The sequence below is a fragment of the Peromyscus eremicus genome, chromosome 2 (genome assembly GCF_949786415.1).
Source record: "Peromyscus eremicus chromosome 2, PerEre_H2_v1, whole genome shotgun sequence".
NCBI classification, from domain to species: domain Eukaryota; kingdom Metazoa; phylum Chordata; class Mammalia; order Rodentia; family Cricetidae; genus Peromyscus; species Peromyscus eremicus.
The window spans coordinates 61,916,568-61,930,285 of NC_081417.1; the positions used below are offsets into that span (position 1 = coordinate 61,916,568).

Sequence of the window (13,718 nt, forward strand, 5' to 3'; positions counted from 1 at the left end):
AGTACTAAGAAAAGAGCCCAGAAGAACAGCCCTGGAATATGCCAGGCAGGGTGGTAAATGCCTATATCCCCAACACTCAGGAGACAGAGGTGGGAAGATTGCCACAAGTTCAAGGCCAGCCTGCTCTACATGACAAGTTCCCAGAAGAGCCCAGGAGAGAGTTCAGCTGCAGGAGGACCACTGCCAGTGAGGTGTGCTTTATTGCAGCAGGGTTGTGGTCACAGATAGCTCTACTTAGAAGCACCCCAGAGGCATAGAGCCACAGAGGGATGGGGCAGGTTAGGTGGAGGTGACGGAGGTGAGGGGAACCTTGGGTGGTACGGTTACGTTCTGGTTTCCTGGTGCAGAGTTCTCCGGTCTCTGAGGATTCCGTGGTATGCTGGGGTGAATTATGCCCAGGTACACAATGCCACCTATGTAGGCACCCAGGGTGGGTGCCACCACTGGCACCCACCACCAATTGTCCCCGGCACTGCAGGCAAAGAGAAGGAGGCCTACTCAGGACACTGAGGCCCAGGATGTCACTTGTATCTAGTTCAGACCACCATAGGGTGAGCAAAGAAGCCACCCCATCTACCCTAAGGGACTCTCAGCCTGAATCAGGGGCAGTCCAACAGCAGGATCCACAGCTGAGGATCTTTGGGCCCCTCCTGATCCCAGACCACCTGGAGACTTCCTAAGATTCTCCTGTCCCGCCCTGACAGCTCACACCCTCTGCATGCAGGGACACCCAAGAAGCTGAGAGGAACGGGGTCTTGCAGGGGCAATACCTGAACACTTGTTTGCCCCAGCCAGCAATGAAAGTGAAGATGCGGGGAGGCAGGTCACGGGATGGGTTGATTGCATATCCCGAGTTCATGCCGAGGGACACCCCAATAACGCAAACAAGGATGCCTATCACCAGGGCATCAGCCCCTTGAAGTGATGCACTGTTATCCTTGTCAGTGATGGCGAAGAGACACAGCTGGAGCATTCCGGTCAAGAATACCTGGAGAGTAAATGTCATGGCAACCCACTGAGGACATGGCCAAGTCACAGGCGCTCAGGCAGGACCCCAAATTTGCAGTGGCAGAGACATGTCTTGGTACAATCCCATCCAGGATTCGTCCGTCCTCGTTACCTGTCACCGGGAACTTGACGTGAGTCACCCTCATCACTGACCTCATCCAGGAAGCCCCGCCACAAGGTCATGTGTTCAGGGAGATAGGTGGCAAAGATGCCCGCGGTGGCCTTGGAACCTGTCACCAACAGTTCTCCGCTTGCAAAATTGTAAATGGCACCTGTGGAGACAAAGACACAAAGCCTGAGGAGTAAGCGGCTGGAAATACTTCAACAGCTTTACTAGGCTAGGTTTTTTGTTTGTTTGTTTCTCATTCTTCCAGAACTAGATACCAAGACGGCATCTAGCCATAGTTCAGAAAAAGAGGCTGGAGGCAAACAACCCGGGAAGAACACTCACTATAGAATAATAAGTAGATGGTGCTCGCAGCTGAGAAGGAGCCCAGGAACTGGCCCAGCACATACACGGGGAACTTCTTCCAGGGCATTCGGCCTACGGCACAGCTGGTGAAGGTCACTGCTGCGTTCATGTGGGCCCCTATCACGAGAAGAGGCGGGTGCGGTGGGGGTTAAAAGCAGAGAAACGAGCAACAAAATGAACATGGCAGCAACAGCGACAACAAAAACGGAAGGCTACTGTTTATGGGGTGTGTTTCCTGTGACAAGAACTCTCTCACGTAACCCTTAAAAGGCCACACAAAGCTGGGGCCGCCGTCACCATTTTTACATAAGGCAAGTGAGGAGAGAGGTGATTCCTTGGCCTAAGCTCTAAGATAAGCCAGCTGGTGAAATGGTGAGTCAAAGGGTCCGTGAGGAGTCTGGGAAAGACAGGGGCAGAGGCAAGGGCTTCACAGGGCTCCCCTCCCTGTGGGTCGCCTAAAGGTGCAGCAGAAGGGGCTTCTGTGCCAGAGGAGAGGCTTGCTGAAGGGGACGGAAGCAGCCCACCAGAAAGTCTTGGCCTGACCAGATACGGGCTCACTCACCGGAGATGCTGCCCGCCACGTACACTCCCATGGTGACTCCGAAGCCAAAACCCAAGTTGACACCAAGAAAGCTCCCAAGCTTTTGCTGTCCCAGAACCATATGAGCCACGGAACCAAGACCAAATACCTGTGAGGGAGGACTTCTGAGGGAGCTGCCGGCCCAACCTCCCCCATCGGAGGAAGGCTCAAAACTCAGTTTCTGCTCCTCACCACCCCACCCCTATGCCCTCATCCCTGGGCCTCCCCAATATCACTTATAAAGACCATGCCTTCTGCTGGGTGGTGGTGGTGGTGGTGGTGGTGGTGGTGGCACACGCCTTTAATCCCAGCACTTGGGAGGCAGAGGCAGGCGGAGATCCGAGAGTTCCAGGAAGGACTTCAAAGCTCCGCAGAGAAACTGTCTCCAACCGCTCCCCTCCCCGCAAAAAAAAGACCGTGCCTTCTTTCCCCAGTCTTTTCTTATAAACTTTCCTCCTTGGCCTCTAGTGAAGCATCTCAGAGTCAATGAGAGCTGAGTAGTGGGGATAAAAAAGATCGAGATATAGGATGCTACGCTCAGAGGCTAGATCTACAGCTAGTCTCAAGTTTGGAGTGGGAGCACGGCTTCAAGGAGGACAGCTGGTGTGAATTGGCCCCCTCAAGACATACTACGTGCCTAAGGAGGTTCTAACAGTCCATCTGAAAGAACTCTTGTTCTCCCCACCGGACCGATGGGCTACCTGAAGCTTAAAGAAGCTGAAGGACCTATTCAAGGTCACATCAACTGTGACATGATGAGCCAAGCATGAATCTAAGAAACGTTCTATGCAAATCCCTGCTGCCATGAATGTCTTTGGGTTCTTAGAAATACTAACCCCTCAGGTGGTGGAGCACACCTTTAATCCCAGCACTCGGGAGGCAGAGGCAGGTAGATCTCTGACTTAGAGGCCAGCCTGGGCTACAGAGCGAGATCCAGGACAGCCAGGGCTACACAGAGAAACACTGTCCAGAAAAAACAAACAAACAAACCATAAACAAAACTAACCCCTCTGCCTGTAATACCTGAGCCTACATCATAAAGCATTTAGGGGGCCAGTGAGAACAGCTCAGCAGGAAAAGGTGTTCACCACCAAGCCAAACAACCTGAGTTTGACTCCAGAACCTATATAATAGAAGAACACCAACTTCAAAAAGTTGTCCTCTGACTTCCGCTGATGTGATGTAGCACACATTTGTACACACACACAAATAAATAAAGCATAATAAACTTTGTTTTTGGTCTTTTTGAAATAAGATTTCTCTGGGTAGCACTGGCTGTTCTGGAATTCGCTCTGTAGACCAGGCTGGCCTGGAACTCAAGAGATCCACCAGACTCTTCCTCCTGAGTGCTGAGATCAAAGGCATCTGCCACCACTGCCCAGCTCATAATAAACTTTTAAAAATAAAAACATACTCAGATGACACTTCCTTTGAGATGTCCATGTGTTCGTACATGTGTTGTGAAGAGATCTCTACTGTGGGCTGCTGGCAAAGGGTCTGCATATGTGTCCTCTAACGTGGCAGTCACTGACCACATGTGGTTGTTATGTGCTTGAGTGTGGCTACTACAAACGAGACCTGCCGTTAGGTGTAAAAACATGTACCAGATTTCACATACCTAGAATCAGAAATGAGGATCGCTTTAGTAGTTTTCCACTGACTGCTTATGACATGAAGTTTGGAATATATGTGTTAAATACCATAATTCAAAATAATTTCACCTGTTTCTTTTACCTTTTTAATGTGGCTACTGTGAAAAAACTACGTATCTGACTGATTGTGTTTCCCTTGTATGCCTTTGTTTATGAGAGAAAAAAGCCTAAGGAATTGTGGGTATGAGAGCTGGAAGCAACTCCATCAGTGGATGATGATACAGGAGAGGGCACAGAGCTGAGCCTGTGCAGGACTCAGGGTAAGTGTTAGAAATGTCAGCTGCAGCACGTATTGAAATGGAAGAATGGAGAAATTATGCTGTGGACACCAGGGAGAGATGGCATCCTGAGGAGGGCAGAGTCAGCTCTGTCTTGGCAGCCTGAGTCACAAGTGTAAAGGTCTAAAGAGCAGTCCTTCGGGTGTGACACTCCAAAAGTCATTTGTAAGGTATTGAGTCCTGTGTTGTCAGGCCCTGGGGGCAGTGGCTGGGTCCAGAGATTAAGCGGTAAGTGGTGGTGAGGAAAAGTCCAATTTTTTGTTTCCTTTTGTGCTTTGGACACAAGGTCTCACTATATTGCTCAGAATAACTTCAAGCTCCTAAGCTCAACTATCCTTCTGTCTCAGGCACATGTCACTGGGTCCAGCAAAGATAATTCTGAGGGACAGTGTTGTTGGATTCTTCCTGTTGTGTGAAGCAGTAAGGGTGAAAAATCAGTCCCTCACTCATGCAAGGAAAGTGCTGTGCCATTGAGCCGAGACCCCAAAAGACAAGGAGGAAGTAGAAAGAGTTGGTACAGACTGGTGCCAGGTTTGGGTCTTGTGTTGTTTTGGGTAGAGAGACTTTGGTATAGGCAGAGGAGAGAGAGAGAGAGAGAGAGAGAGAGAGAGAGAGAGAGAGAGAGAGAGAGAGAGAGAGAGAAGAGTGAGATGGGCAAAGTACCTGGGGGGGGTGACTGGTGCAGAGGTGGAGAGGCTCCTGGAAGGAGGCATTTGCTCCAGTTGAGGGGAGGTGGGTACATGCAGAGGTCACAGGTGAGAGGCACAGGAAGGGGAGGAACTGGGTACAGTGAGCCTCCTGATGATTTCCTCTGGTGAGCGGCAGATCAAGCAGTTTCCAGAGTGGGGGGCACAGTTGGGAAGAGCCAGGCCTAGCATGGTGATGCACACCTGTAATCCAGCACTCCAGAGGCAGAGGGTTAGTCTAAATTTGAGGTGTCATGTTTTACATAGTATCTTCCAGGCCAGCCAGGGTCCAAGGCTATAAATGTAGTGAGACCTTGTCTCTAAAAAAGAGCTGGAGAGATAGCTCAGCAGTTAAAGTACGTGCCACCCAAGTGTGAGGACCAGAGTTCAAATCTCCAGAAACCCACTTAAATGCTGAATGGTGTGGAATCACCAGTAATTTCAACCTCAGAAGGCAAAGACAGGGAGTATCCCCAGAGCGATCAGCCAGAAAGACTAGCCACATCAGCAAGTTCTAGGTTTGATTGAGAGCCGCTGTCTCAATGATTAAGGTGGAAGGGTGGTGATTCTCAACCTGAATCTTTGGCCTCCACATGCATACACACACCACACATGAAAAATGGAAAAAAGTAAGCAAGCCACCTGGGCATAGCAGGACAAGCCTGTAATCCCAAATTTGAGGCTAGCCTGGGCTACACAGTGAGACCCTGTCTAAAACAAATAAAAACATGGGAGAGATGGCTAGTGGCTGAGAGCATGCACTGCTCTTGTAGAGAACCTGAGTTCAGTTCTGAGTACCCATGTCAGGGGGGCTTACAACTGCCTGGAACCCCATCTTCAGGGGGAATCTAACACCTCTGGCTTCTGTGGACACCTGAACTCACATGCACATACACACCAGTACACACACACACACACACACACACACACACACTTAAAAATAATTGTAAAAACAACCAACAAACAAACTTTAGGGGGGGGAAGTGAGACAACCCCCAAAGCAGAGAGAGGCAGTTGAGCAGGGCTCCCTGGGTCCTGCAGGAGCCCAGGACAGGGGCAGGGTGCCCAGAGATGGCCTGACTGGCAGTTGGGGTGGGGTGGGTTGGGGTGGGGGAACACAGCATGAGCAAACAGGAGCTGATGGGTGTGGAAGGCGACCAGGCCAGGTGACAGGCCGGGAGATATGGGAAGCAGCAAGGCCTGGATGAGCATGGAGGGGCTTCAGACAGGAAGTCCTACTTCCGTTCTCCTCATTCAACGCCATTGACTATGTTGTTTGCTCCTGAGATAGACCTTCTCATGGCAATCCTCCTGCCTCGGCTCCTGGAGTTCTGGGATTGCATTCATGTGCCGCCACACCTAGCTTCAAAACCATCTGTTGGAGCTGGAGAGATGACTCAGAGGTTAAGAGCACTGACTGTTCTTCCAGAGGGGCCCAGGTTCAGTTCCCAGTGCCCACATGGCAGCTCACAATTGTCCGTAATTCCAGTTCCAGGGGACCGGACACCCTCACACAGAATATATATGGGCAAAACACCAGTGTACATTAAATAAATAAATAATAGAGCTTTTTAAAAAATTTGCTAAAGATGATGAACGAGTGAACCAGTTTCACATGATGAGATCCTGATGCCAGGCTTCCCAACTGCCAGTGAATGGCCCTGATCCACCCAGCATAGTTGGTTTTGGAAGTTTCAGCGGCTCTTAAAAAGGAGACGATCTGGGAATAGTGGCCTTCATTCCACTCTCAGTGACTACACCCTTATACAGATAGGACCAAAGCCCTTTGCCCGCTTCCGTCAGTCCATGGCATGGGAGTCTGCAATCCTTGCCCTGTACCTCCCATGTACAGCCAGGTTTCCAGGGCTCTGAAGCCTCCAGTCCTTCCTCTCCCAGGTCTGTGAGTGTAGCCCAGACCATCAAAGTGCCAGCAACGGCCAGGAAGCCTGCTCTCAGAACAACAACTCCTCCCAGCTGCAGGGAATAGAGCCCAAGGTCACACTGGCCTTTTTTGGCACAACCTTTACCCTGGTGATCCACTGAGCTTCCTATCACCAAAAAAGCCCCCACTTCTTGGCCCGAGACAAGGAACTAAAAATAACAACAGCACACTGTCCTACAGAGAAGTTTAGCCTCAGAAAGGTCTTTTTACAAGTGGTCTTTCTCAAACGTCACAGAAAATCAGTGGAGCAAATGCTTCTGCCCCCACTGTACCGATGGGCCTGAAGCCCAGAAGGTGTTCTTGAACTCCCCAGAGACTGAAAGGAAGCACCCCCCACCCCAGCTGGAGGAGAGTTAGCATGCTAGCTTTGCCATCTCTAAGCTGAGTGGGAGGGCAAAGAGATGAGGGATCAGGACAGACATCAGCCTGGCCTGGATTTGGTTTTGTCTTTGGCAGGTGACTTAGTCTCACAGAACCTCTTCATTTTCCCATCTGTAAAACAGGGGTGATAATAGTACCTACCTCAGGCCAGGCATGATGGTACAACACCCTTAATCCCAGCACTCAGGAGGCAGGGGCAGAGGAGTTCAAAGTTGAAGTCAATTGAGGCTGTGCAGAAATGTCTTGTTTTAAATAAATAATTTTTTGGGGAGTGGGGGGTTTCGAGACAGGGTTTCTCTATGGAGCTTTGGAGCCTGTCCCGGATCTCACGCTGTAGACCAGGCTGGCCTCGAACTCACAGAGATCCGCCTGCCTCTGCCTCCCAAGTGCTAGGATTAAAGGCGTGCGCCACCACCACTCGGCTAATAAATAAAACTTTTAAAGGAAAGAAAGCTGGTAAGATAACCCAGCCGGTGAAAGGACTTGCCAAGCCTGGCAACCAGAGTTCCATCCCCAGGACCCACGTACAAGGAGAGAGCCCACTCCCATGAGCTGCCCTCTGGTCTTCCAGCTCTCACTACGGCATGCTTGCGCCCACACAAAATACAAAGACGTATACATGTCAAAGAAAAAAAAAAAATCAATTACAAAACTTCAAAAAGAAGGACCAAGGGCGTAACCGGGATCCAGTGATAGAGCACTTGTCAAGTGCACAGGTTCCAGGTTTGATCCCTGGTACCAACAAAGAAAGAAAGAAAAAAAAAAAAAAAAAAAGCAGATGCAGGCCGTGTGTCAGTCCATGGGCAGTCCCTGCTAGGCGCCCGCCAGCCTCCCAGTTCCAAGGTCTAACAGCCTTCTCAGGACTGGAATGTTGTCATCAATGAATTACTTTGCCCTAGGTTAAGGAGGAACAAGATCAGGCTGTCCTCCCCACAGCTCAGGAGCCAAAGGATGTAGGGATGGAGGTGGGAGATGCAGAGAGGAGAGTATCAAGAGTGCCTGTCAAAATGACAAGGAACCTAGTGGTGCGCGCGCGCGCAGCGCGCGCGCGCGCGCGCGCGCACACACATGCATGGACACATGCACGTGCACACACATACACACACACATGCATGGACACATGCACGTGCACACACACATACATACACACACACACACGTGCACACACACACACAATTTTTTAAAAACTTTTTTTAATTTTGAAAAAACCCAGGCTGGAGAGAGAGCTCAGAGGTTAAGAACACTGGCTGTTCTTCCAGAGGACTCAGGTTCAGTTGGCAGCACCCACATCAGGCAGCTCACAGGAGATCCAGCCCTCACTTCTGGTCTCCACAGATACCTGCGCTAGCATACAATACCCACACACATGCATGTAAAGTTAAAAATAAAATCTTAGAAAAGCAAAATAATAATAAATAAATAACAAGGAACCAACTATATATATATATATATATATATATATATATATATATATATATATATATATATATATATATACACACACGTGTGTGTGTGTGTGTGTGTGTGTGTGTGTGTGTGTGTGTGTGTGATATACTGGGTGTTGGCACTTGGCTCTCTTCATGTACGTCTGCCAGCTCAATGCTAGTGTTCACATTTGCCAGCACAGAATCTAACTGTGAACTGTTAAAATGTGCATCACATGGAACATGATATGGCTGAACCAGAACTCAGACCCAACTCCCAAACCCAGGAGCTGGGATTCCACACCAGGAAACTGGGAAGTCAGGCTTCCCAGGGAGCCAGGGACAGACCTGCTGCAGCCAGCTGTTGATGGTCAGGGTTAGGAGAAGAGCCGCGGTGTCCAGAGTCCCTCCCATGTCATTAAGTGTGAACAGTTTTTATAACCACCCTGCGAGGTGAACTTTACCTCTTTCGCTGCGGGCTCCCTTGAGCAGCAGCACCCCTGTCTAAAGACCTCCTGAACCTCCCCACGACCGTGCTCCAGATCGGCCCCTCAGAGCTTCCCCACCATCCATCCCTGGCTCTGTCAACACCCACTCTCCAACCCCAACAACAACAGCCTGATGACGGGCTCCTTCCCACAATTACCTTGTGACATCCAAATACGACTGCAGCCTTCTACTACTTTTTAAAAATTGTGTGTGTGTGCGTGCGTGTGAGTGTGCGTGAGTGCGTGTGTGGAGGTCAGAGGACAGCCGTGTGAGTGCATGCTCTCCTTCCGTCTTTACCTGAGCTCCAAGGATTGGACCCAGGTCATGGATCACACTCGCACATCAAGCACCTTTACCTGCTGAGCCGTCTCGCCATCCCTCCATTGCCCTGTTTGATAGTCTCCCCATTTCCCTCACAGCAGTTCTCAAAGGTCTCCCCACCTTCCGTTATGTAGCCCAAGACTGGTCTTGAACTTGTGATGCAGCAGTAAGACGAAGGACTGGAATTCCCAACTGCCCTGCCTCACGCTCACATTACAGGTGTGCACCACCGTGCCCAGGTCTTTCAACATTGTCTCTTTCTTGTCTGACTTGTTGATTCATTGTGTTTTGTTTTGTTCTGAGACAGTTCCTTGCAGCTGGCTAGCTTAGAACTTGCTATGTACACTAGGCTAGCCTCAAAGTTGCTTCAGTCCTTCTGCCTCAGTCTCCCAAATGCTGACATTGCACACACCCCCACCACCATGCCTTGCCTCTCAATCTCCTCACTATAGGTTTTCTTTCCTCCCTCCTCCACCAGCCCGATTCCATTCTATCCTGACCTATCATGAGCCTTTTTCTGTCCCAAAAAGGACTTGATGAGAAAGGCTTCTCTTCCTCTGAGTCTTTCCCAAGCTCCCAGCTCAGAGGCAGGGGAAGAAATGCTATGACCCATGGGGTCAGCAGTGGGCCCCCCACCCACCCAAGGCCACCTACTCACTCACCATCATGACATAGGTGCTCATGAACTCTGCCAGGCACTCCCGCACCATCTCCTTCTGCAGTATCCTTCGTATGGGCCTGAGCACGTGCACAGGGGCCATCGTGGGTCTCGGGGTGGGCCTGAAGCAGCAAACCAAACCAACGAACAGAAGATTCAAGTCTGCCTCCTGCCCATCGGCCCTTCAACTCATGGCTGAGTTAATGGGTAACCTGGTAGCCTCTCCCTATGGCCCTTCTCTGGCCCAGGGCAGTAGAGAGAGCTGGGATGAGAGATACCTGAGAACCACGGGGACATGGAGAGATGACCCAGCTAGTCCCCTTCTCCCTACAGCCCCAGACGGAACAGGTAGGAAGGGTGTACCAACGTGGCCACTTTGCAGAGAGGGTAGGCCAGGAGCTGAAAGTGCAGTCTGCATTGACTAGGGAGCAGATGGGAAACAGTGCTTGAATGTGTCTGTCTCTTCGCAGGAGTCAGAGCTTGGGGCACAGGCCAGAGTTTAGGAGCAGTGGGCCGCTCTGTAGAGCACACGAGGTATGGCAAAATCTGATGCTGAGCTCTCTGAACAGCAAGTGCTAGGTTCTTCAGAAGATGAGGGAAGGGTTCAGCAAATGCACTGGGCTCCACAGCCAGGCCAGCACAGAGATGCTAGAGAGCGAATGAACAAGCAAAAGAGAGGAAGAAAGGAGGGAAAAAGTAAGAAAGAGTCTTACTGCCCCAGGTATCCTCATGCCAGGCCCACAGATGGGCAGTAAATACCGGCTGAATAGATGAGAACCAGGCCATCTACTTCTTGATCTTAACCAGATCGACACCGAAACTTCCTAACCTGCCTCACCCTTGGTTCAGGCTTGCTCAATAAAATCTCTGTCGGAGGGGCAGCTAGACGAAAAATGAGTTTCAGGAACTAGTGTCTGTTAGGGCACACAGGGCTGGCATGTGGGGAGGTGCTGGATCTGGAGGATGAAGAGAAATAGGGCAGATGTGGCTACGTGGGCTTTGGGGAAATAGGGCAGATGTGACTACGTGGGCTTTGGGGAAATAGGGCAGATGTGACTACGTGGGCTTTGGGGAAATAGGGCAGATGTGGCTATGTGGGCTTTGGGGAAACAGGTTAGTGGTAGACTCAAAGGTAGAAGACATGAAGTCTAAGTGCTCTAGGGTATCAGTGAGTAGATGTGAGCCAGCCATGATGGAAAGGGAAACGTTGAGGACATGGCCTTGACTTCTCACTGGAGCTGAGGAGAAGGGCAGCCCTGAGCTGAGACCACAGGAAGAAGAGTATGTGGCTGGGGGGGGGGGGGAATGGAGAAGGTCATTTTCACCTGGGATCTGAGCTGCTGGTGAGACCCCAGCAGGTCTTATGAAGTGGGTCTAAAGCCCAGAAGGGAGGACATGGCTGAGAGAGCAGTGCCATCAATGCAGGAACCCCTCCGTCTTTAAGTCCAAGAGAGGGCCCTGCACAAACATCTGTGCTCCCGCGGCAGTCAGCAGTAAATGGAATAAGCAAGCGTGCTTGCCTGAGAGGGTGACAAGTCCTACGGAGGTCTGGAAACCGGAGGAAGGGGAACTGGGAATGCAGGGTCTGCGCAAGGAGTGTGGCTGGAAGTGAGGTAATCCCGGGAAGCCTTACTGAGAAGCCTCATGGAAGTTAGCGGAGGGGGTGAAGGAGGGACTGTGTGGATATGTGTGCAGAGAACTCCAGGAAGAAGGAACAGATGCTGAAGGAGTCTAAGCATGTGTCAGTGCAGCCTGGAGAGGAAGGAGAGCGAGGCCTGGGGCAGAGGACAAGCCATGGCCAGTGCAAAGACTTGGCTTTTATTTCACCCCAAGAGAGCTGTGCCCAAGAGTCCAAAAAGTGATGGATTTGGTTTAGCTAAGTGTCATTTACACCGGGAGAGTCAGAACCTGTTCACCAATCCTGCCTGGATCCTCATCTTGATCTTCAGAGTTTCCCCTCAGCCCAGAGCCCAACCTGATCTAGGCTGTGCCGTGGGGCATCGGAGAAAGGTGGGCTGGGCCCCATGGGCTACTGGGTGGGTGGGAAAGAGGGGGCCCACAGGAGCAGCTGCCCTGAGGGAAATGCTGGGCACAGGACTGGTGTGCTCTGGGCTAAGGATAGGGACTAGAGCTGGGGGTACGAGGGATGCTTACCACCTTGGCTGGATTGTTGGAGCCATTGTTTACCTTTCTGATTTTTAGATGCTGCAGAACCAGAAAAGAACCTAGGGCTGAGGGACACGGAACTTGGCCCCACATTCCCAGCAGACCTCGGGTTCCCAGGGAAGAAGTCATACGGCAGCTCTTACCAGTGTGACTCCCCCAAACCCAGGCAAGCTTGAGGGAGGGGGGTCATAGAGAGGGAGCGAGGAAGTTCACCTCAAGCAGTTGCTAGAGGCCCTGCAGTCCCACCCTTTTACCCATGCTGTCTCAGGACCCTGGACCTCAAGACCAGGCTCTTCAGAAATCCTCCTGGCCTTCCAAGTTTGCCATCTACCCACCTATCCTGAAACTTACCCTGTATCCCATCCTCTCATGCTGTCAAGGTTAACTCTTGAGTTGCCCTCGGCCAGGCTCTATCCAGTTTTCTCTGGATGAAGTGTCAATTTCTATCCTTAACCCTAATGGCAGAACTGCTGTGTCCTGACCCAGCCTCTGAGGAGGACTCCAGGAAGAAGCCAGCAGCAGATCCATCTCTGACCTGCCTCTCTTCTGCCCAGTCTTTGGGACTGGATCTTCAGCGGTTCCTTCCTCCCTCCAGCAGGTATAGCGCAACAGACCCGTCCCAAACTCTGCCCCACTCAGCAACTCTGCCACAGCCAAGCTACAGCTCATCTGTCCATGTCACACAGCCACATTGGGGCTGAACCAGAACAGGAGGTCATACTTCCACTCCTGACGAACCTTCTTTCCCAAACAATTCCATAGTCACCCCTGTGTGGTCCCTGCCGGGCTTGTCCCGGCCTATGAAGCCCCACTCACTCTGCTGAAGTGCTGAGGTGTTTCTCAGACTCCATCTGGGTCCCTTGGTTAGTGTCAAAACTGGCCTTGACTCTGTTCCTCTATCGTGGTGGCAGACTTGAGCTGCGACTGGAGCTCTGTCGTCTCTGAGCCCTCGGTTAGAGCCTGCCTCTTAGCCCTGTCCAAGGTGGCCCTGTGTTGTGCTCCTCCAGAGGAGAGGTCAGTAGGGTAGGGGTTTGGCTCATGCCACTTAAGCCCAGTCCACACACACGGCCCAGAATAGCATCCCTGCGCCACTTGCCAGCAGCTCCATGGAGCCTGAGTTCTGAGCCATTGTGAGATCAGAGGTGAAGTTCCAGGCATGCAGCTGGGTCATAGTCCCAGAGGAAAGGCCAATCCTATAAGCCAAGTGTCTGGCTGATCTCTAAGGCCAGAGCCAGAGACAGCCTATGGAATTGTGCAGAGGCTCCTGAGACCCAGGCTGTAGAGAAAGCCGTGTAGATGGGGCCTGCAGGTAGAAGTTTCCAGAAGTCAACAGAGAAGAGGAAGGATGGGGAAAGCAGTCCCGGGTCAGTTCTCAAAGAGCCCTCAACCTGAAGAAGAGCGAGGGAAATTAGGCCCTGTCCTCAGGGGTCCCCATCTTGGAGGGGAGTGGAAAATCCAGACCTGGTCTTTTGGGGGTCCCATCCTAGGCCCTGTGTTCTAGACATTGCCTCTCTTAAGAAAGACAAGCCCTGGGCTCCATGGGAGAAACCAAGCTGGCCCAGCACGGGGCTGGAGCTCAGGAAATTAATGGGAACTCAGTGATGAGGGTGGGGTCAGGAAGGATCCTGAGGATCACCTATAGTCAAAGAGGTCCTCTGGAT

The 13,718-nt window shown here is 51.4% G+C and overlaps 1 protein-coding gene across 5 annotated transcripts in view; it reads right to left on the bottom strand.

Annotated features, from left to right (window-relative positions):
- Window positions 1–13,176, bottom strand: part of Aqp7 (aquaporin 7) — a 30,726-nt gene extending 17,550 nt beyond the window's left edge. The window contains exons 1-8 of one of the 5 annotated variants that reach the window (XM_059254130.1): window positions 12,874–13,176; window positions 12,079–12,122; window positions 9,896–10,013; window positions 2,043–2,169; window positions 1,460–1,597; window positions 1,162–1,280; window positions 771–988; window positions 182–472 (exon numbers count right to left, since the gene is read on the bottom strand). In XM_059254130.1, the coding sequence (XP_059110113.1) occupies window positions 280–472; window positions 771–988; window positions 1,162–1,280; window positions 1,460–1,597; window positions 2,043–2,169; window positions 9,896–9,994 (894 nt within the window). In that variant the 5' untranslated portion in view covers window positions 9,995–10,013; window positions 12,079–12,122; window positions 12,874–13,176 and the 3' untranslated portion in view covers window positions 182–279. The other 4 variants (XM_059254128.1, XM_059254127.1, XM_059254129.1 and 1 more) reach the window with 4 other exon arrangements.
- Window positions 13,177–13,718: the final 542 nt, after the last annotated feature.